Below are 23,924 nucleotides of genomic sequence, written 5' to 3'. Positions count from 1 at the left end.
TTTTATACAAAAATATAATATTTGTATCATTCGCGAGTATTTCAACGATATATGTTGTGCTGAATAGGCGCAATGACGCCGAAACCGGCAAATTCGACTCCCACCAATTTTTTTTTAAATTACAACCAAAATCCCCCCACTACAAAACTACCGAAACCAAAAAAAAAAATCCCCTAAACAAAGACTACGAAACAAAATTGAAAAAAAAAAAATATATATATATAGAAGCCTCGTAAGCAGTAAAGCAAATAATAAAAACAAGCGTCACTTACTGCACTTTATCCCTAAATTACGAGGGTGTAACTAAAAATAATTGGCAGCCGCTTCTAATCACGTCTGAAGAAACTCCAAAGAATGCTCGTCGTGGTTTTGGTTCGTACCTTATCACTTTGAGTGTTGTTCTCCTTTTTATTAGCGGCGCTAACGCTCGAACTCTTCTTCTGGACGTTCCTGCCGAACGTATTCGTCGCCGAACCGTTCAACTTCTGGAACGAATCGCTCGATCTCAATTTTCCCGATAACGAATCCTTAGTTGTTACCAAGGAACCGTTCCGGGATTTCGATAGTGAATTGCTTTTGGAATTCAAACTGTTCGCTTCGGATTTGGTTTTGGTCCAGGATTGCGCCGAATGCGGTCTACAGGGTGAATCGCCGTTGCGGTAACGCGTGCTCGACGGTGCTGGGCTGTGTTTACCTATGGATACTTTCACTAATGAAAACCGTGAAACTACCATGAAATATATACAGTGTCGACTCATAATACGGAACCAAATATCGTTCGAAATCGCCCGTTTCTTATAAAAAAAAACATTTTCAACACCCCCCACTATCTCTCGTTTATAAATACAACCCTCTAGAAAAGCCATCGTCTTTAAATATCGTAAAAACCGAAATTTTCCACGAAAAATGCTAAAAGAAGGAGTTCGATTTTTTCTTAATTGGACCTCATCATCACGGGACAACAGGAGCGATACAAATGTCATAATTCCCATTCCAAAACGTTTAATATTCATCGCCCGGTATATAAAACGTCTCTTTTCGTCGAAACCCCAAATAAAACTGCCCCAATTAGCACCGAGAATCCACTTTTAACTAAAATATTTTCTTTCAAGACGCCCCTCGTATTTAAAAGTGAAATTTATTAATCATGCTTTTTTATAAACGCCTAATTCATTGAGTTTCGTACGAAAATTTCAATTTTGGGATATGAATAAACGACAATAAATGGTTCCATATTTTTGCGCCACACTGTATAGTGAAATCGTGTCATGCTGTTAATATTTTCTAATCTTTTTGTTTATTAATCTAGATCTAACAGAGATTATTTTTTTTATATATATTTATTGTGGAAATTATAAACTCGTTTGTATTATAACGAAGCTATTACGTACGAGGTGTGTTGGAAAAGTTTCATTCGGAAAATGTCGAAGAACGAAACCGTTTGGCAGATGAAAATCTTGTAATGATTGAATCGTCGCTTACCGGGGGAAGATTTGATAAATGGATTCATACAAAGTTTATGTTTTTGATTGTACCTCGTAAATTAGTTGTCTTTCGCATGTAACTTGGCTTCGATTGACATAATTGGGCAATTATAGAATGAAAATTTTTGAATTGGACGTCCATTACATAATATTGAGCGGTAATAGAATGTTCTAGACTGTCCTGGAATGTTCTAGAAGTTTCTAGAATATTCTAGATTATTTGATTGGGTATAAAAGCAGCGAGTAACATTGAGGGGGGAAAATTATGAAATGATTTGAAAAAAAAAAAACGTCAAAATATCGGATAGGAAGTTTTTGACCTTGATTTTTTAAATATATATGAATACAAACGAATCTTATATCTCATTAGATCATCTGGATAATAAAGAAAATAGATCATTTTGAAAAAAATATTTCTCCTACTTAGATATTTTCGTAAAAAGTTTCAAAAATTATTCGACTTGCAATTACAGAGTATTTTGTTTTTATGGAATTGCCTTGTATATAAATATATACATTTTCATACGAACCTCGTACAAATATTTTTGAAAAATAAATTTTCGTAATTATTCGAATTGTTTTCAAAATTAACGACTTTTGATTGATTGCATTATTCATGAATTTAAAAGAAACACTAAATTTTTTCTGTCTGTATACGAGGTCTAATCAAAAAGATTCTCGTAAAAATATTTTTGAAAAATAAATTTTCGTAATTATTCGAATTGTTTTCAAAATTATCGACTTTTTGTTGATTGCATTATTCATGAATTTAAAAGAAACACTAAATGTTTTCCTGTCTGTATACGAGGTCTAATCAAAAAGATTCTCGTAAAAATATTTTTGAATAATAAATTTTCGTATTTATTCGAATTGTTTTCAAAATTATCGACTTTTTGTTGATTGCATTGTTCATGAATTTAAGCGAAACTCTAAATGTTTTCCTGTCTGTATACGAGGTCTAATCAAAAAGATTCTCGTAAAAATATTTTTGAATAATAAATTTTCGTAATTATTCGAATTGTTTTCAAAATTAACGACTTTTGATTGATTGCATTATTCATGAATTTAAAAGAAACACTAAATGTTTTCCTGTCTGTATACGAGGTCTAATCAAAAAGATTCTCGTAAAAATATTTTTGAAAAATAAATTTTCGTATTTATTCGAATTGTTTTCAAAATTATCGACTTTTTGTTGATTGCATTGTTCATGAATTTAAGCGAAACTCTAAATGTTTTCCTGTCTGTATACGAGGTCTAATCAAAAAGATTCTCGTAAAAATATTTTTGAATAATAAATTTTCGTAATTATTCGAATTGTTTTCAAAATTAACGACTTTTGATTGATTGCATTATTCATGAATTTAAAAGAAACACTAAATGTTTTCCTGTCTGTATACGAGGTCTAATCAAAAAGATTCTCGTAAAAATATTTTTGAAAAATAAATTTTCGTATTTATTCGAATTGTTTTCAAAATTATCGACTTTTTGTTGATTGCATTGTTCATGAATTTAAGCGAAACTCTAAATGTTTTCCTGTCTGTATACGAGGTCTAATCAAAAAGATTCTCGTAAAAATATTTTTGAAAAATAAATTTTCGTAATTATTCGAATTGTTTTCAAAATTATCGACTTTTTGTTGATTGCATTATTCATGAATTTAAAAGAAACACTAAATGTTTTCCTGTCTGTATACGAGGTCTAATCAAAAAGATTCTCGTAAAAATATTTTTGAAAAATAAATTTTCGTATTTATTCGAATTGTTTTCAAAATTATCGACTTTTTGTTGATTGCATTGTTCATGAATTTAAGCGAAACTCTAAATGTTTTCCTGTCTGTATACGAGGTCTAATCAAAAAGATTCTCGTAAAAATATTTTTGAATAATAAATTTTCGTAATTATTCGAATTGTTTTCAAAATTAACGACTTTTGATTGATTGCATTATTCATGAATTTAAAAGAAACACTAAATTTTTTCTGTCTGTATACGAGGTCTAATCAAAAAGATTCTCGTAAAAATATTTTTGAAAAATAAATTTTCGTATTTATTCGAATTGTTTTCAAAATTATCGACTTTTTGTTGATTGCATTGTTCATGAATTTAAGCGAAACTCTAAATGTTTTCCTGTCTGTATACGAGGTCTAATCAAAAAGATTCTCGTAAAAATATTTTTGAAAAATAAATTTTCGTATTTATTCGAATTGTTTTCAAAATTATCGACTTTTTGTTGATTGCATTATTCATGAATTTAAAAGAAACACTAAATTTTTTCTGTCTGTATACGAGGTCTAATCAAAAAGATTCTCGTAAAAATATTTTTGAAAAATAAATTTTCGTATTTATTCGAATTGTTTTCAAAATTAACGACTTTTGATTGATTGCATTATTCATGAATTTAAAAGAAACACTAAATTTTTTCTGTCTGTATACGAGGTCTAATCAAAAAGATTCTCGTAAAAATATTTTTGAAAAATAAATTTTCGTATTTATTCGAATTGTTTTCAAAATTAACGACTTTTGATTGATTGCATTATTCATGAATTTAAAAGAAACACTAAATTTTTTCTGTCTGTATACGAGGTCTAATCAAAAAGATTCTCGTAAAAATATTTTTGAAAAATAAATTTTCGTATTTATTCGAATTGTTTTCAAAATTAACGACTTTTGATTGATTGCATTATTCATGAATTTAAAAGAAACACTAAATTTTTTCTGTCTGTATACGAGGTCTAATCAAAAAGATTCTCGTAAAAATATTTTTGAAAAATAAATTTTCGTATTTATTCGAATTGTTTTCAAAATTATCGACTTTTTGTTGATTGCATTGTTCATGAATTTAAGCGAAACTCTAAATGTTTTCCTGTCTGTATACGAGGTCTAATCAAAAAGATTCTCGTAAAAATATTTTTGAAAAATAAATTTTCGTATTTATTCGAATTGTTTTCAAAATTATCGACTTTTTGTTGATTGCATTCTTCATGAATTTAAGCGAAACGCTACATTTTTTTCTGACTATATACGAGGTCTAATCAAAAATTTGTAAAAAAAAAATAATTTCTTCAACTTTTTACTAAATTATCCAAAGACAAAAAATACCAATAAATAACCGGTGCACTTCAAACACAATCAAACGTGATAAAACCACAATTTTCACAAATCAGCACATATACGAGGGATAATCGAAAAGATAATAAAAAGTTCGACACATAAAAAATTACGCAAAAAAAAAATAACGAAATGTTTATACGGGGTTTCGCAAAAAACACCATGACATTTACCAATTACGAAAACAGCGTTGCCAATTTGATCGTATTTTCAAATATTTCAAGCAAAAAATGTAGATTTTTGGAAAAAAATTAGCAATTTTTTTATAGTCCATTCGAAATAATTGAAAAACCATCGACCAACCCTCGTATTAACGTCGCAACAAACAACAAATACATCGAATATCCTTACCTCCTGGTGGTTTCGGCGCCGTGTAACTTTTCAACGGTATCTTACTGGGTCGTTTCGTTTTGCCAATGTCCTTTTTATCCTTTTCAGAAGATCGATCGCGTTCCGATTCGGGACTGCCGAAATTTTCCGATTGCAAATTCAAATTTTTCATACTGTTCATTATCAAAGGACACATCGCCTTCATACTGGCCGTAGAAATTTCGGTACGCGATTGGGGACGAGCCGGAGGCGTCGAATCTAAAGCGGGGATTATATCGGGCGAGCTGGTTTTGTTCGAGGGTTTGCGGAGGTCTTCCAGCAAACGTATCCGCGCCCTGGTGCCTTCCAATTCTATCGTTCGATCTTCCAACTGAAACAAGACGATCGATCTGGCCAAATGCGTTCTTCTCGGCGACGACACCCCCATAAATCGAAATCGAAAATCGCGCGGGGAAAAAGAAAAATTGGGATTCGATTACACCGCCGGGGATTCTAAGCGAGGTTTTAGGTTACTTCCGATACGTTTCACGACGGTTTTAACGCGAAATTTTTGCCTGCGAAGTGTCTGCGTGCCATTACGGACATTTTTCTTCTTCTTTTTCTGTTTATTCGACGGGAGTTTGCCGTCCAAAGTCACGGTTAGATAATCGACTCGATTTCGAAGCATTTGAGTTTATTATTTTTTTTTTTTCGCATTAGCCGCTCGGTACGTTCTAATTTTTATTAAAAACGATATTTACTATCTCGAACATCGATTAGATTTTTTTTTCTTTTATCAATTCGCCTCGCAATCATATCTCCCGCGTTATCGCTATCGTAAATTATTTATTTTACGACGTTGCGATGAGTAATTACGAAAATAAACTGAATGCGAGGATGAATCGGCAAATTTTGAGGACGAAAATGAATTCTGTCATTTTTCATATAGCGAAATACCCGTTAATTCGTTAATGTATCGGTTAGGCGACGCCCCTGTATGTATCGATACAAAATTTGAGTCATTACACGTTAATATCAGACTTGAAATACCCCGAAGTGGATTTGAACGCGTGTGCGGCGAGCTTAATAATCGTCGTATCCGGCAAACGAAACGTCGGTTCGAGCTGAACGTGTGTGGACGCCTTAACAATCAACGTATACGGTAAAAAAGCCGTCAATTGATCCTAAACGTGTGTGAACGGCTTAAAAATCATCTCAAACGGTAAAAAAAAACTGTCAAATGAACTTTAACGTGTGTGAACGGCTTAAAAATCATCGCAAACGGTAAAAAAAATCGTCAAATGAACCTTAACGTGTGTGAACGGCTTAAAAATCATCTCAAACGGTAAAAAAAAACAGTCAAATGAACCTTAACGTGTGTGAACGGCTTAAAAATCATCGCAAACGGTAAAAAAAATCGTCAAATGAACCTTAACGTGTGTGAACGGCTTAATAAACATCATATACGGTAAAAAAACCGTCAAATGATCCATAACGTGTGTGAATGGCTTAAAAATCATCTCAAACGGTAAAAAAAAACAGTCAAATGAACCTTAACGTGTGTGAACGGCTTAATAAACATCATATACGGTAAAAAAAACTGTCAAATGAACCTTAACGTGTGTGAACGGCTTAATAAACATCATATACGGTAAAAAAAACTGTCAAATGAACCTTAACGTGTGTGAACGGCTTAATAAACATCATATACGGTAAAAAAAACTGTCAAATGAACCTTAACGTGTGTGAACGGCTTAATAAACATCATATACGGTAAAAAAAAAAACGTCAAATGAACCTTAACGTGTGTGAACGGCTTAATAAACATCATATACGGTAAAAAAAACTGTCAAATGAACCTTAACGTGTGTGAACGGCTTAATAAACATCATATACGGTAAAAAAACCGTCAAATGAACCTTAACGTGTGTGAACGGCTTAATAAACATCATATACGGTAAAAAAAACTGTCAAATGAACCTTAACGTGTGTGAACGGCTTAAAAATCATCGCAAACGGTAAAAAAAACTGTCAAATGAACCTTAACGTGTGTGAACGGCTTAATAAACATCATATACGGTAAAAAAACCGTCAAATGAACCTTAACGTGTGTGAACGGCTTAATAAACATCATATACGGTAAAAAAACCGTCAAATGAACCTTAACGTGTGTGAACGGCTTAATAAACATCATATACGGTAAAAAAAACTGTCAAATGAACCTTAACGTGTGTGAACGGCTTAAAAATCATCATATACGGTAAAAAAACTGTCAAATGATTCTGAACATGTGTGGATGGCTTAACAATTACCGTATACGGTAAAAAAACACGTTGTATCTCGTAAATGAACCGTCAGTTATAACTGAACGTGTGCGAACGGCTTAAAAATCATCGTATACGGCAGAAAACACGTCAGTTGAAATTGAACTTGTGCGGACGGCTTAAAAATCATCGTAAACGGTCGTAGTATGCGTTGGGCGCGTCCGATAATCGGTCAGAATAAAAAAACGGCCAAATTACGTATGAAACGTCAAGATTCGAGTTATTCAAGTCGTGGAATTGACAGATGAGCCGTTGGAATGATTGACAGCTGCCTGTTCATTCGGAGGGGTGTCCTCAAAACCCAGAAAAATCACAAACAGAAACGATAAGTGGCAGGGGCGACGTAAATTACAACCGAACAGAAAATTTCATAATTTCCTTGGAATATACGGAAATTTTCTTTATATCCGTGTATGTATGAAAAACTTTTTCTCAGTGTACACCGTTATGTTACGTAACTTGTCATATTATCCCCGCCTAAATCGGTAGATACGCGAAAAATGTTTTTTTTTTAAATGAAAATTTTTTTATTAATTCGCGATAATATACGAGGGGAAACCGAAAATGTTTCGACTCGCTTGGGTGTAATTAGATATATGTATATAAATTGGCTTACCTGGAATTTTAAGTCTTCATTTTCTTCCCTAAACCTATTTAGTCTGTCCCTTAGCCCTTCTTCAATACCAGTCACCGTATCTAATTGTTCTCTAAGGACCTGTAAATAATTTTTTCAACGTAGGTTATGGGAATTTTGTACCACGCGTTTCGAATGGAAATAAACGTCAAAATTTTACCGACAATTCTAATATATAATTTGGTCATCCTGTATAACGAGTATTCCGAATATATTTCTACGATTTCCAACAAAAAAAAAAAAGTTTTTTACTTCTAAATAAACAGTATTATACAGTTTGTCCGTTTTGATTACAACGTCCCCTTCACGGGATTTAGAAATTTCAAATGCGACGTCCTCCTTTGTCGAAATTTGATCGTTCCGAATGAGACATCCTATATTATTATCCTATATTCGTTTCAAATGCGACTTTCTATACAAAAATATGAAATTTTCAAACGCGACGTCCTGTACAGAATTTATATAACTTCAATTGTGACGTCCTGTATTACAGTTTGATGGTTTGGAATACGGAGGAATTTAAATAATTTGACATGTGACGTCCTGTATTAGGGTTTGATCGTTTTGATTACGAGGGAATTTAGATAATTTGACATGTGACGTCCTGTATTAGAGTTTGAACGTTTTGAATACGGGGGAATTTAAATAATTTGACATGTGACGTCCTGTATTAGGGTTTGATCGTTTTGATTACGAGGGAATTTAGATAATTTGACATGTGACGTCCTGTATTAGGGTTTGATCGTTTTGATTACGAGGGAATTTAGATAATTTGACATGTGACGTCCTGTATTAGGGTTTGATCGTTTTGATTACGAGGGAATTTAGATAATTTGACATGTGACGTCCTGTATTAGAGTTTGAACGTTTTGAATACGGGGGAATTTAAATAATTTGACATGTGACGTCCTGTATTAGGGTTTGATCGTTTTGATTACGAGGGAATTTAGATAATTTGACATGTGACGTCCTGTATTAGGGTTTGATCGTTTTGATTACGAGGGAATTTAGATAATTTGACATGTGACGTCCTGTATTAGGGTTTGATCGTTTTGATTACGAGGGAATTTAGATAATTTGACATGTGACGTCCTGTATTAGGGTTTGATCGTTTTGATTACGAGGGAATTTAGATAATTTGACATGTGACGTCCTGTATTAGAGTTTGATCGTTTGGAATACGAGGGAATTTAGATAATTTCAATTGTGACGTCCTGTATTAGAAATTGATCGTTTGGAATACGAGGGAATTTAGATAATTTGACATGTGACGTCCTGTATTAGACTTTGATGGTTTTGAATACGAGGGAATTTAAATAATTTCAATTGTGACGTCCTGTATTAGAAATTGATCGTTTGGAATACGAGGGAATTTAGATAATTTGACATGTGACGTCCTGTATTAGACTTTGATCGTTTTGATTACGAGGGAATTTAGATAATTTCAATTGTGACATCCTGTATTAGAGTTTGATCGTTTTGAATACGAGGGAATTTAGATAATTTCAATTGTGACATCCTGTATTAGAGTTTGATCGTTTTGAATACGAGGGAATTTAGATAATTTCAATTGTGACATCCTGTATTAGAGTTTGATGGTTTGGAATACGAGGGAATTTAGATAATTTGACAAGCGACGTCCCGTATTGGAAGTTGATCGATCGGAAATTAAATATTGGTAATAACTATGATTTTTCTCGCATAATATCTAAATTTTTTACTAAAAAAAAAATATTAATCTGATACAACTAGAGCGTATCGGAGTTTCTATTTTGTTTTTACAAAATCCGTAAATAAAAAAGAAGAAAAAACATCAACGTTAATCGCCTGTCGTTATTCCTACCAGATCGTTTCACACCGTAGCGAAACTAATGGCGATGACGTAAATTTTTTTTTGTCCGCGATACAGTTGTAGTCATTTGTTAAACATTTCGGACGGGTGCAACAACAAAATAAAAATATTAATACGACAGTCGAGATCGATCGTTTCCTATATAAACATTCGATACGACCCCGGTAAATAATACATAAACAGCCTAAATGAACGCGTCGAGGAATCGACGTAAAAAAATTGTATCCGTTCGAAATGGATATTTGTATAGTGAAAACGTGTAAAGAGCGCACGTGCCTTTCGAGGCGAAACAAGTTTTTTTTATAAGGTTTCCTTCCATATAAACTGTACAATTCGCCGAACAAATGTAATTAGAACGTAATAATAATTATTAACGTGTTCGTTTGGAAAAATTTACGTTTCTAAGAAATTTCCCAAGTTCGCCAAACATTTCGAATAAATTCAGACGAAAACAAATTTAAAAAAAAAAAAAAAAAAATGGGAATATAAAGAGGATAAAGAAGTGCGAGGGAAAGAAATTCGAATATAAAAAGAGAAAAAGAGACTGAGAGAAAATAGCGGCTCAAAGAACGAGATAGGTAGAGTGGAAAAGATGAAAAGACAGAGACACAGAAATAGAAAGAAAATGAGATGTATGAGATAGACAGAGAGAGAGCTAAAAGAACAAAGAGAAAGAGAGGGGGAGAGATGAAGGGAAAAGAGAAATAATGGAGCAAAAGGGAACAAAGAGAGACAGAGAGAGATACAGAAACGAAGAGAAACAGAGAGAGAATGAAATAGAAAAATAAAGAGAGACAAAGGAACAAAAAGATGGATAATAAAATAAAGAGAAAGAGAGATAAAGGAACTAAGAGAGAGATGAAAGAACAGAAATAGAGACAGAGAGATAAAGGCATAGAAAGACAGAGAGAGAGATATATAAGGGAACAAAGAGAGAGAGAGAGAGATAAAGAAACGAAGAAAGTCATAAAAAAGAGATAAAGAAACAAAAAGATACAGAGAGAGAGATAAAGGAACAAAAAGAGAAACAAAGAAAAAGAGAGATAAAGGAACAAAAAGGAACTATAAGAGAGAGAGATAAAGAAACAGAAAGGAACTAAAAGAGAGAGAGAGAGATAAAGGAACTAAAAGAGAGAGAGATAAAGGAAGAAAAAGAGAGACCAAAAGAGAGAGAGAGAGATAAAGGAACAAAAAGGAACTGAAAGAGAGAGAGAGATAAAGGAACTAAAAGAGAGAGAGAGATAAAGGAACAAAAAGAGAGACAAAGAGAGAGAGAGAGAGAGAGAGAGAGAGAGAGAGATAAAGGAACTAAAAGAGAGAGAGAGATAAAGGAACAAAAAGAGAGACAAAGAGAGAGAGAGAGAGAGAGATAAAGGAACAAAAAGGAACTGAAAGAGAGAGAGAGATAAAGGAACGAAAAGAGAGACAAAGAAAAAGAGAGATAAAGGAACAAAAAGGAACTATAAGAGAGAGAGATAAAGGAACAAAAAGGAACTAAAAGAGAGAGAGAGAGATAAAGGAACAAAAAGAGAGACAAAGAAAAAGAGAGATAAAGGAACAAAAAGGAACTATAAGAGAGAGAGATAAAGGAACAGAAAGGAACTAAAAGAGAGAGAGATAAAGGAACTAAAAGAGAGAGAGAGATAAAGGAACTAAAAGAGAGAGAGAGATAAAGGAACAAAAAGAGAGACAAAGAGAGAGAGAGAGAGATAAAGGAACAAAAAGGAACTGAAAGAGAGAGAGAGATAAAGGAACGAAAAGAGAGACAAAGAAAAAGAGAGATAAAGGAACAAAAAGGAACTAAAAGAGAGAGAGAGATAAAGGAACAAAAAGAGAGACAAAGAAAAAGAGAGATAAAGGAACAAAAAGGAACTATAAGAGAGAGAGATAAAGGAACAGAAAGGAACTAAAAGAGAGAGAGATAAAGGAACAGAAAGGAACTAAAAGAGAGAGAGATAAAGGAACTAAAAGAGAGAGAGAGATAAAGGAACAAAAAGAGAGACAAAGAAAAAGAGAGATAAAGGAACAAAAAGGAACTATAAGAGAGAGAGATAAAGGAACAGAAAGGAACTAAAAGAGAGAGAGATAAAGGAACAGAAAGGAACTAAAAGAGAGAGAGATAAAGGAACTAAAAGAGAGAGAGAGATAAAGGAACTAAAAGAGAGAGAGAGATAAAGGAACAAAAAGAGAGACAAAGAGAGAGAGAGAGAGATAAAGGAACAAAAAGGAACTGAAAGAGAGAGAGAGATAAAGGAACGAAAAGAGAGACAAAGAAAAAGAGAGATAAAGGAACAAAAAGGAACTAAAAGAGAGAGAGAGATAAAGGAACAAAAAGAGAGACAAAGAAAAAGAGAGATAAAGGAACAAAAAGGAACTATAAGAGAGAGAGATAAAGGAACAGAAAGGAACTAAAAGAGAGAGAGATAAAGGAACTAAAAGAGAGAGAGATAAAGGAACTAAAAGAGAGAGAGAGATAAAGGAACAAAAAGAGAGACAAAGAAAGAGAGAGAAAGATAAAGGAACAAAAAGAGAGACAAAGAGAGAGAGAGAGAGATAAAGGAACAAAAAAGAACTAAGAGAGAGAGATATATATATAAGGGAACAAAGAGAGAGAAATAAAGAGAGATAAAGAAACACAGAGAGACAGAGAAAGAGAGATAGAAGAACAGAAAGAGAAAGAAATGAAGGAACAAAGAGAGAATCAGAGAGAGAGAAAGAGAGAGATAAATAAACAAAAAGAGAGATAAATAAACAAAAAGAGAGAGAAAAAGGAACAAAAAGGAACTGAAAGAGAGAGAGAGAGAGAGTTAAAGAAACAAAAAGAGAGAGATATACAGGAACAAAGAGAGAGAGAGAGAGAGAAAGGAACTAAGAGAGAGATAAAGAAATGAAGGGAGACAGAGAAAGAGAGAGAGAGAGAGAGAAATGAAGGGAGACAGAGAGAGAGAGAGATAAATGAAGGGAGAACAGAGAGAGAGATAAATGAAGGGAGACAGAGAGAAAGAAATGAAGGGAGACAGAGAGAGAGAGAGAGATAAATGAAGGGAGACAGAGAGAGAAAGGAACTAAGAGAGAGATAAAGAAATGAAGGGAGACAGAGAAAGAGAGATAAAGAAACAAAAAGAGAAAGAGATGAAGGAACAAAGAGAGAATCAGAGAGAGAGAGAGAGAGAGAGTTAAAGAAACAAAAAGAGAGAGATATACAGGAACAAAGAGAGAGAGAGAGAGAAAGGAACTAAGAGAGAGATAAAGAAATGAAGGGAGACAGAGAAAGAGAGAGAGAGAGAGAGAGAGAAATGAAGGGAGACAGAGAGAGAGAGAAAGATAAATGAAGGGAGACAGAGAGAGAGATAAATGAAGGGAGACAGAGAGGGAGAGAGAGAGAGAAAGAAATGAAGGGAAACAGAGAGAAAGAAATGAAGGGAGACAGAGAGAGAGATAAATGAAGGGAGACAGAGAGGGAGAGAGAGAGAGAAAGAAATGAAGGGAAACAGAGAGAAAGAAATGAAGGGAGACAGAGAGAAAGAAATGAAGGGAAACAGAGAGAAAGAAATGAAGGGAGACAGAGAGAAAGAAATGAAGGGAGACAGAGAGAGAGAGAGATAAATGAAGGGAGACAGAGAGGGAGAGAGAGAGAAAGAAATGAAGGGAAACAGAGAGAAAGAAATGAAGGGAGACAGAGAGAAAGAAATGAAGGGAGACAGAGAAAGAGAGATAAAGAAACAAAAAGAGAAAGAGATGAAGGAACAAAGAGAGAATCAGAGAGAGAGAGAGAGAGAGAGAGAGAGAGATAAAGAAACAAAGAGAGACAAAAAAGAGATGAAGGAACTAAGGGAGAGAGAGAGAGAGAGAGAGATACGCGTAGAGACTCACCTGGTTTTTGACGGTAGTCGTCAATAGATGTTTTTGCAACACCAAAGGATCGCGTTCTTTCAAAATGGCGGCTATTTTTTCCGTATCCGGCACAGCTACTTTCGGCATATTTTCATCACTAAACACTAAATCGATATGACGGACACCGACACTTTTTCGATTAGTCCTTTGACTACAATTCGCTATCGTCGATGTCGAAGAAATGTCCTTAAGAAATTTTTCACTTTCCGACGGTTGTTGCGTACCACCACCGGCACCGCTTTTAGTCACAAACTGAAGGTGAAGATCGTGAATTCGCGAATTCACTTCGCCTGCAACAAAAACAAAGACGCGACATCCAAACCAAACCAAACCAAACCAAACCAAACCACATCGATCACACACGATAATAATAAATTACGGACTCACCCCTTTGGTCGATGACAGCTTTGAGTTGTTCCTCCAAATCTTGTTTGGTCGACATCAAATTTTCGAGGTCCTCTTGCAAACGGCAAGTGTGAACCCTGCCGGCCAAAACTTCGGCCTCCATTTCCGCCAATCGATCCAGAAGCAGATCCCGTTCTTGACGGAGTTTTCGAACGTCCGAAGACGACGACGACGACGACGACGAAGGGCACGACGAAAACAAAACTCGATTGAAGGAATCGCCGTCGGTTCGTCGATCGCCTCGATTTCTGATAGCGCCTTGCAGCAATTCCGCTTCATCTTTCAATCTGGTACCTTTGCGATGTATGATATCCAAAAGGTTCCAAAGTTCGTCCTCTATATCGTCCTCCGGTTCTATAACGCCAGCGGCCGAAGAATTCGCCAGAGCCGTCGAGGAAGCGCTGTGCGTTTCTTTACTAGACGTTTCCGTACTAAAACCGGAATCCTGAACCGCCGTATCTCCGACTTTCTTCCTCTCCTCTTTGCCGCCTATTTTCTTTCTCACTCTTACGCCCGGCGTCCAATCGCCCGGTCTTATCGATACGGGAATGTTGGAATGGTGATGGGACGTCATCGTCGCCGGCGTTGAAGACGCCAATTTACTGCGGAGGTTCGGGAAAGTTTCGATGACGAGATCGCGGAACTCCAACAGGGCCCCCACCTCATGCTGGAGCTCCTGCAAAGCGACCAGAGATTTCGCTTGTTCGCTGATAAGGTAGTGGAATGGTCCGGTCGATTGGCGCAGCTGAAGGCATTCCATGCCATCCGTTTCAGCCGGTTCGTCCCCCTGGAACATAAAATTGTTTACCTCGACGAGATTTCGGGTCTAAAAAACGTCCTCCGGACATTTATACCGACTGCTGACTTGTTTCGACTTGCCTCGGGGTCATAAAAGTTTCTTTTTAATCGATTATTTGTCGAAAATTCCGACGATCTCCACTGACCCAAACTGCTCGTCGAAGGATTTCCAATCGATACAGTGTTGCCAGAGCTACTACAAACGTAATTTTTCTCCCAAATTATAGATGAAGATTGGTTTGTGGTTAATTTTAGAATATTTCTGATGGCTAAATATGAAATTTTCCCGTATAAATAAATGACGACCTTGATACGAGACGATGACGTCAACGAATGTATGAACGAGAGACCTCGCGAAATGCCTCATTAGTCACTCATGGCCATACAAAAAAAAAAAAAAAAAATATTAATCAGTATTAAAGTAGAAATCAGAACCAATTTTGACGTTTCGAATAATTAGTATTTCGAAATGTCGAAATTTCGATGTAAACCGTAAATGAATGTAAAATTAAACGGCACTAAATTCGGCGAAAATAACGAAAATGATTAAATGAAAAGCTACAAATAAAATTCTATCGCACAACCCCCGTAGAATTCAAACTTTCAAAAATTCAAAATTTTTAACAATTTTCCGGTGACCGATTTAATTTTCGAACTCCTCGTATAAAAAAAATCACATTATACATCACTCCGCACTCCGCATTGTTGACAGATTTAATCTTTCGATGACGTAACTTATCGAGGATCTTAATTATGGTACAACCCTCGTAAGAATGAGTGTAAACTCCATTTTGATTTAGCCGCTATGCGTAAATCTGATTACTTTTTACATAATAAAAAAGAATTAACATCGCAACCAAGATAACTAATTACCGAAATCGACGATGACCCACATTTCAATTCGTCCGCCATTTTTAACAGTTGCAATGATTAGTTACGTAATTCGAATGGATTTAATATAAATTGAATTTCGTCGTATAATTAGTTAATTCCGCATTGTGTATCTCGAATTCAATCTCCCGACCATCTTATTCGCCGGATATTGCGCATTGCGATTTATTTTTACGAAAAATCCACAATAGAACGTCAAAAATGTGTATATACGTAGCGCCATCTGTTATTAAATATACCTTTATGTTACAATACGAATATAATAGAAAAAGTTTTGAAAATTATTGAAGAAAGTCCTGACCTGACCTAACCTGTAATATTACAAACTTTTTCGACGTCCCCGGTATTTATTTTCACGTTTTAATTTACAAAGAGAAAATTGTGTGACGACAATTTAATTTGAACATCCGGTATATAGAATCGAGTACCAATAAAAAACGATTTATTGTCAATAGAATAATTAATTTTTTTATTTATATCAATAATAAACCAGTCGTAGACTAACAGCTGATTTCCACTTTGTAAACGAAAACATACAGGACCGGTATCTAAATAAATTTAACTTTAATTTAGTAACGGTGCAATTATTTACTCCCACCTCTATATTTATTAATAAATTTATACATCGTTAATCATTATACGTTGCGGGGGACGTAAAAATGATAGTTTCAAAATATGTAGGAAGGAAAGAAGAAAATGGAGGAGTTATAAAAATATCGATACCAAATTTGGTATCAAATAAAGTTTTTTCAATAAAACGCGATATAAAATGATAAAATTATCATTAAACAAGTTGTAAAACAAAATTTAAAAATAAATCTCGAGAATCGACTACCCCCACGCATTATAAAATGAACTTGTAGGTCGTAGACGAGGTCGATACTTTCAATTGATTTTAATACCTTTTATAGATTAAACGAAAACTAATGATCCGGCAACGGTGTAAAAACAATTAAAAAGATTAGTCACGTTATTTAAATTATTATCGAGATAATTCGTCAAGTTACTTAAGATTAACCTCGTATAATGAAGATATGACGTCATCGTAATCACATCGAACGCGATTTTTGTTTATAAAATCGTTTTATTAGATTGGACATTTCGTATATTTATATTAAGTATCACGTGACGCCGCCGTGTCAAAATAAACAAATTTAACTAACAAATCTAGTAATCTGAAGATCTTTAATTACAACCGGGACTAATTAGTTTAAATATATTTATAACCTTCTAAATATTTACGAAACAGGATGTTTACCTCATTCCACATTCAATAGCTATCACGAATCACCTTTTCGAATTAATCCACAATGCAAAAATCATCACCGTTCACTAAAATATATTTAATATATTGAAAAGAAAAATCACAATTCACTAAAACATCTTCGAATCGACGAGAAAATCGAGGTTGTTGGCCTCGAGACGATCGAGGTTAGAGACTGCAGCGTCGATTTCGTTTGACGGTCGAACGAATACTGAACAGTCGAAGTTTAGTTGACGGAATCGCGTTCCGAATGGACGGAATCGGGGAAAAGCGTGCTCGGCCAGCCGTAGCTACAGGGGACGACGAATATATTAGTCCGGTCGGACAGATATTAAAAATCGTCCGATTTCGATGAATTTTCTTTTTTGAAATATTCGTTTTTACGGCGGATTTACGATAAAAATTAAATACTTAAATGTCATTCACGTATAATTGTTAGGTATGCGCCGCAGAAACCTAACCTAACTTTACGTAATCATTTTTTTAATGCTGGAAGCGATTTTAAGAATGTTTTTGTGCATATAACTAACAATGATTTCTTAATAAAACAGGTACGAACGATTATATGTGAGAAAACGTCGATTTTAAGAAAAATCGTTTTTATTTTTAATTGAAAAAACTTTTTCGTATAAATTTTTTTCCCGATTTGTTCGTTTTTTCGTGTAGATTACGAAAAAAAATATAACAACTTCATTTGATTGTTTGAAAAAAAGTTATCGACAATTATACGTGATTGAGTGCATTTTCGTAAACATTTAAAACCCTGAAACTAATATAAATTTTCATTTTTTTATCTTTTCATAATTTTTTTCGTAAATCCGGCGTGAAAACGAATAGTTTAAAAAAAAATTCGTCGAAATCGGATGATTTTCCGATTGTCTAGAGCCGAAATACGAGGGGACCGCGAAAGTATCAAAACTTTTTTAATATTCTCAAAATATAACCTGAAAATCGGGATTATTTTCAATTAATTTTCACCTATTCCTTGTTTTCTCAAAACTTTTTCACTGCGTTCACGATTTTTTCCGATAATTTTCATTTATTAGCCGCATTTTCCACAAAACACGATTTTACAACCTCTCTGACTGGACTATAAAAATCAAATATTTTGTTTATAGAAAAAATTAGTACTACTGATATTAATTTATTAAATAAATTCGGTTTTTATATAATTTTATTCATTTTTATTCATAGAAACGTAACTTTTCGCTCCCCTGGTTACAATAATATTGAAACAATGGTTGATATCATGATAAAATGATCGGTTTCCTGTAAGCATTCCAAGTTAAAAAAATTTTTATTCTTCAACAATATAATGGGTGAAAGTCGTCGTATCGTTTACAACACGCAACTTTTTTTTTTTTTCTATATTCCCCCGAAAGGGGTAATTTCGAAAATGAATATTTGAATTAAAATGCCTTGTGGCCCTAGTGAAAACCATTTCTATGCAGTTTCATATATATAATAACAAAGTAAAAACGAAATTAATCAGTTACATACATCAAATTTAAACAACATCGACGAGAAACTGATTACCAAAATGATGACTACGGAAATATTGACACGTAATGACAAATTAACATTTTTTTAATCAATTTGGTTCGAAAAGAAAAAAAATCCGCCCAGGAATTTACAGAAAAAACTCCAAAATCCCGAACGAGAGTTTGTTATACCCCCCGGGAGAGACGTAATAACGTCGAAACTAGTCAGTAGTTACATACCTCTGCTCGCCCATTGAGGATTTAAATATCGACAAAAAAATCGATTGAAATCACGATCTTCAGATGATATTTAATTCAATATTCGTCGAGGAATTAGCCAGGAAAGTAGTTGTTTCCTCATTTGAAGAACGATGAAATAGACTTTCGAAATATTGAATTTCGAAATCATTCCAGAGTTGAATAATAGAAATTATTTATTTTGATACCTCTTACCACCTTTTTTACCATCGGAATCTGTATTATCGACGATTAGTTCGCATTAGAAAGTGAAGATGGCGCCAATTAGCGTTCGCTGGGAAATGTTCAACTACATGAACCAAATAGCGACGTTCTTTGACGTGTTGTCTTCGGTTCGGGTCTCAAGTTCGAACTAGAGTTTGTTATACCCCCCAGGAGAGACGTAATAACGTCGAAATTAGTCACTGGTTACATACCTCTGCTCGCCCATTGAGGATTTTAATATCGACAAAAAAATCGATTGAAATCACGATCTTCAGATGATATTTAATTCAATATTCGTCGAGGAATTAGCCAGGAAAGTAGTTGTTTCCTCATTTGGAGGAATATTCCGGATAAATATCTCGTGGCTGGCTTCTAAATACCAGTTTTAGTTAAAATATATATTAGTTCACCCTATATATAATATATAGAAAGCGTTAACATTTGAACTAAACTTAATTAAGTACGTTTCTAAGTTCTTGTAATCCATTTATTGTATAACAGATGTCGGGCCATAACTACCAACGTCTTTGTTGAATTGAAACGCGTAACGTCACTTTCCAGTCATGCCCTCTTGCTTAATGTTTCTTTTTATGGTGTTGATGAGACACCATACAACTTTCATAACATCAAAATTAATTGTTTTAATAAAACTGTAAAATTAAATTTGTCGTTTTCTACTAAACCTGACCCCGGTGGGTCATAATGAGATTTTTTCTGCTTCGGACTTCAAAACGTTTTTTTAGATTGAAAAACAAAGTAGTCGCGACCTTATTCTGTAATACAAGGCCATCGGATTCCCTTGGAAGTCATCTAAACCGACAGAATTCAAGACAGAAATATAGTTCAAACTTGGGACAACGTTCGGTTAAGGACAATTGAGCATACAAGCTTGTATTGTCCAAATTCGAATTACTTAAGGCTATAGTAGTCAAAAACTCAATTATTAAACTAAGGCTTCCTCCTGCAAGCCGCAGCTAGACTCTAGATTGTCCAAATTCGAATTACCAAAGGCTATTGTAGTCAAAAACTCAATTATTGAACTAAGACTTCCTCCTGTAAGCGTCAGCTAGAGTATAGATTGTCCAAATTCGAATGACCAAAGGCTATAGTAGTCAAAAACTCAATTATTGAACTAAGACTTCCTCCTGTAAGCGTCAGCTAGAGTATAGATTGTCCAAATTCGAATTACCAAAGGCTATAGTAGTCAAAAACTCAATTATTGAACTAAGACTTCCTCCTGTAAGCGTCAGCTAGAGTATAGATTGTCCAAATTCGAATTACCAAAGGCTATAGTAGTCAAAAACTCAATTATTGAACTAAGACTTCCTCCTGTAAGCGTCAGCTAGAGTATAGATTGTCCAAATTCGAATTACCAAAGGCTATTGTAGTCAAAAACTCAATTATTGAACTAAGACTTCCTCCTGTAAGCGTCAGCTAGAGTATAGATTGTCCAAATTCGAATTACCAAAGGCTATTGTAGTCAAAAACTTAATTATTGAACTAAGGCTTCGTCCTGTAAACGTCAGCTATACTCTAAATTGTTCAAATTCGAATTACCAAAGGCTATAGTAGTCGAAAACTCAATTATTGAACTAAGACTTCCTCCTGTAAGCGTCAGCTAGAGTATAGATTGTCCAAATTCGAATGACCAAAGGCTATAGTAGTCAAAAACTCAATTATTGAACTAAGACTTCCTCCTGTAAGCGTCAGCTAGAGTATAGATTGTCCAAATTCGAATTACCAAAGGCTATAGTAGTCAAAAACTCAATTATTGAACTAAGACTTCCTCCTGTATGCGTCAGCTAGAGTATAGATTGTCCAAATTCGAATTACCAAAGGCTATTGTAGTCAAAAACTTAATTATTGAACTAAGGCTTCCTCCTGCAAGCCGCAGCTAGACACTAGATTGTCCAAATTCGAATTACCAAAGGCTATTGTAGTCAAAAACTCAATTATTGAACTAAGACTTCCTCCTGTAAGCGTCAGCTAGAGTATAGATTGTCCAAATTCGAATGACCAAAGGCTATAGTAGTCAAAAACTCAATTATTGAACTAAGACTTCCTCCTGTAAGCGTCAGCTAGAGTATAGATTGTCCAAATTCGAATTACCAAAGGCTATTGTAGTCAAAAACTTAATTATTGAACTGAGGCTTCCTCCTGCAAGCCGCAGCTAGAGTATAGATTGTCCAAATTCGAATTACCAAAGGCTATAGTAGTCAAAATCTCAATTATTGAACTAAGGCTTCCTCCTGTAAGCGTCAGCTACACTCTAGATTGTCCAACTTCGAATTACCAAAGGCTATAGTAGTCAAAAACTCAATTATTGAACTAAGGCTTCCTCCTGTAAGCGTCAGCTACACTCTAGATTGTCCAACTTCGAATTACCAAAGGCTATAGTAGTCAAAATCTCAATTATTGAACTAAGGCTTCCTCCTGCAAGCCGCAGCTAGACTCTAGATTGTCCAAATTCGAATTACCAAAGGCTATTGTAGTCAAAAACTCAATTATTGAACTAAGACTTCCTCCTGTAAGCGTCAGCTAGAGTATAGATTGTCCAAATTCGAATTACCAAAGGCTATTGTAGTCAAAAACTCAATTATTGAACTAAGACTTCCTCCTGTAAGCGTCAGCTAGAGTATAGATTGTCCAAATTCGAATGACCAAAGGCTATAGTAGTCAAAAACTCAATTATTGAACTAAGACTTCCTCCTGTAAGCGTCAGCTAGAGTATAGATTGTCCAAATTCGAATGACCAAAGGCTATAGTAGTCAAAAACTCAATTATTGAACTAAGACTTCCTCCTGTAAGCGTCAGCTAGAGTATAGATTGTCCAAATTCGAATTACCAAAGGCTATAGTAGTCAAAAACTCAATTATTGAACTAAGACTTCCTCCTGTAAGCGTCAGCTAGAGTATAGATTGTCCAAATTCGAATTACCAAAGGCTATAGTAGTCAAAAACTCAATTATTGAACTAAGACTTCCTCCTGTAAGCGTCAGCTAGAGTATAGATTGTCCAAATTCGAATTACCAAAGGCTATTGTAGTCAAAAACTCAATTATTGAACTAAGACTTCCTCCTGTAAGCGTCAGCTAGAGTATAGATTGTCCAAATTCGAATTACCAAAGGCTATTGTAGTCAAAAACTTAATTATTGAACTAAGGCTTCGTCCTGTAAACGTCAGCTATACTCTAAATTGTTCAAATTCGAATTACCAAAGGCTATAGTAGTCGAAAACTCAATTATTGAACTAAGACTTCCTCCTGTAAGCGTCAGCTAGAGTATAGATTGTCCAAATTCGAATGACCAAAGGCTATAGTAGTCAAAAACTCAATTATTGAACTAAGACTTCCTCCTGTAAGCGTCAGCTAGAGTATAGATTGTCCAAATTCGAATGACCAAAGGCTATAGTAGTCAAAAACTCAATTATTGAACTAAGACTTCCTCCTGTAAGCGTCAGCTAGAGTATAGATTGTCCAAATTCGAATTACCAAAGGCTATAGTAGTCAAAAACTCAATTATTGAACTAAGACTTCCTCCTGTAAGCGTCAGCTAGAGTATAGATTGTCCAAATTCGAATTACCAAAGGCTATAGTAGTCAAAAACTCAATTATTGAACTAAGACTTCCTCCTGTAAGCGTCAGCTAGAGTATAGATTGTCCAAATTCGAATTACCAAAGGCTATTGTAGTCAAAAACTCAATTATTGAACTAAGACTTCCTCCTGTAAGCGTCAGCTAGAGTATAGATTGTCCAAATTCGAATTACCAAAGGCTATTGTAGTCAAAAACTTAATTATTGAACTAAGGCTTCGTCCTGTAAACGTCAGCTATACTCTAAATTGTTCAAATTCGAATTACCAAAGGCTATAGTAGTCGAAAACTCAATTATTGAACTAAGACTTCCTCCTGTAAGCGTCAGCTAGAGTATAGATTGTCCAAATTCGAATGACCAAAGGCTATAGTAGTCAAAAACTCAATTATTGAACTAAGACTTCCTCCTGTAAGCGTCAGCTAGAGTATAGATTGTCCAAATTCGAATTACCAAAGGCTATTGTAGTCAAAAACTCAATTATTGAACTAAGACTTCCTCCTGTAAGCGTCAGCTAGAGTATAGATTGTCCAAATTCGAATGACCAAAGGCTATAGTAGTCAAAAACTCAATTATTGAACTAAGACTTCCTCCTGTAAGCGTCAGCTAGAGTATAGATTGTCCAAATTCGAATTACCAAAGGCTATTGTAGTCAAAAACTTAATTATTGAACTAAGGCTTCCTCCTGCAAGCCGCAGCTAGACACTAGATTGTCCAAATTCGAATTACCAAAGGCTATTGTAGTCAAAAACTCAATTATTGAACTAAGACTTCCTCCTGTAAGCGTCAGCTAGAGTATAGATTGTCCAAATTCGAATGACCAAAGGCTATAGTAGTCAAAAACTCAATTATTGAACTAAGACTTCCTCCTGTAAGCGTCAGCTACACTCTAGATTGTCCAAATTCGAATTACCAAAGGCTATTGTAGTCAAAAACTCAATTATTGAACTAAGGCTTCCTCCTGTAAGCGTCAGCTACACTCTAGATTGTCCAAATTCGAATTACCAAAGGCTATAGTAGTCAAAATCTCAATTATTGAACTAAGGCTTCCTCCTGCAAGCGTCAGCTAGACTCTAGATCCATTTATATACCATGAAGTTAGCGTCCGCTTCTTCAGGTATAGAAAAACGTTGAGTTTTGATCTACGAGAATAGTAAGAAATCATTGGGTGCCAAATAAGGATTGTACGAAGGATGATTCATCAATTCGATGTTTTGACTGTTCGAAACACCTTCTGAGTACGTTCTCCATTGAAAACGTCAAACTTTACTATGACAATGACAGTTTTGACGTATTCACATCACTTCTGGACCATTATTGGGACAAAACGGGATGAAACCTAACCTATAACTGTACTAAAATGGCGACGAATATCAGTTTCTTTGAACTAGTATTGTGTTGCTTGTTTGTTATCGAGAAATTACTCGATTTGG

The 23,924-nt window shown here is 34.6% G+C and overlaps 1 protein-coding gene across 2 annotated transcripts in view; it reads right to left on the bottom strand.

The window, feature by feature from the left end:
- The window catches only part of LOC130902680 (uncharacterized), a 46,561-nt gene that overhangs the window by 9,112 nt on the left and 13,525 nt on the right, over positions 1 to 23,924 (bottom strand). The window contains exons 1-6 of one of the 2 annotated variants that reach the window (XM_057814933.1): positions 16,955 to 17,173; positions 13,990 to 14,794; positions 13,582 to 13,892; positions 7,839 to 7,937; positions 4,941 to 5,289; positions 381 to 694 (exon numbers count right to left, since the gene is read on the bottom strand). In XM_057814933.1, coding sequence (XP_057670916.1) covers positions 381 to 694; positions 4,941 to 5,289; positions 7,839 to 7,937; positions 13,582 to 13,892; positions 13,990 to 14,794; positions 16,955 to 16,966 — 1,890 coding nt within the window. In that variant the 5' untranslated portion in view covers positions 16,967 to 17,173. Of the gene's footprint in view, positions 1 to 380; positions 695 to 4,940; positions 5,290 to 7,838; positions 7,938 to 13,581; positions 13,893 to 13,989; positions 14,795 to 16,954; positions 17,174 to 23,924 lie in introns of those variants that run through there. The other variant, XM_057814932.1, reaches the window with a different exon arrangement.

This window comes from Diorhabda carinulata, chromosome X, assembly GCF_026250575.1.
Source record: "Diorhabda carinulata isolate Delta chromosome X, icDioCari1.1, whole genome shotgun sequence".
Taxonomy (NCBI): Eukaryota; Metazoa; Arthropoda; class Insecta; order Coleoptera; family Chrysomelidae; genus Diorhabda; species Diorhabda carinulata.
Note: the sequence above shows the minus strand (reverse complement) of the source record. Positions and strands in the feature narration are given on the sequence as shown.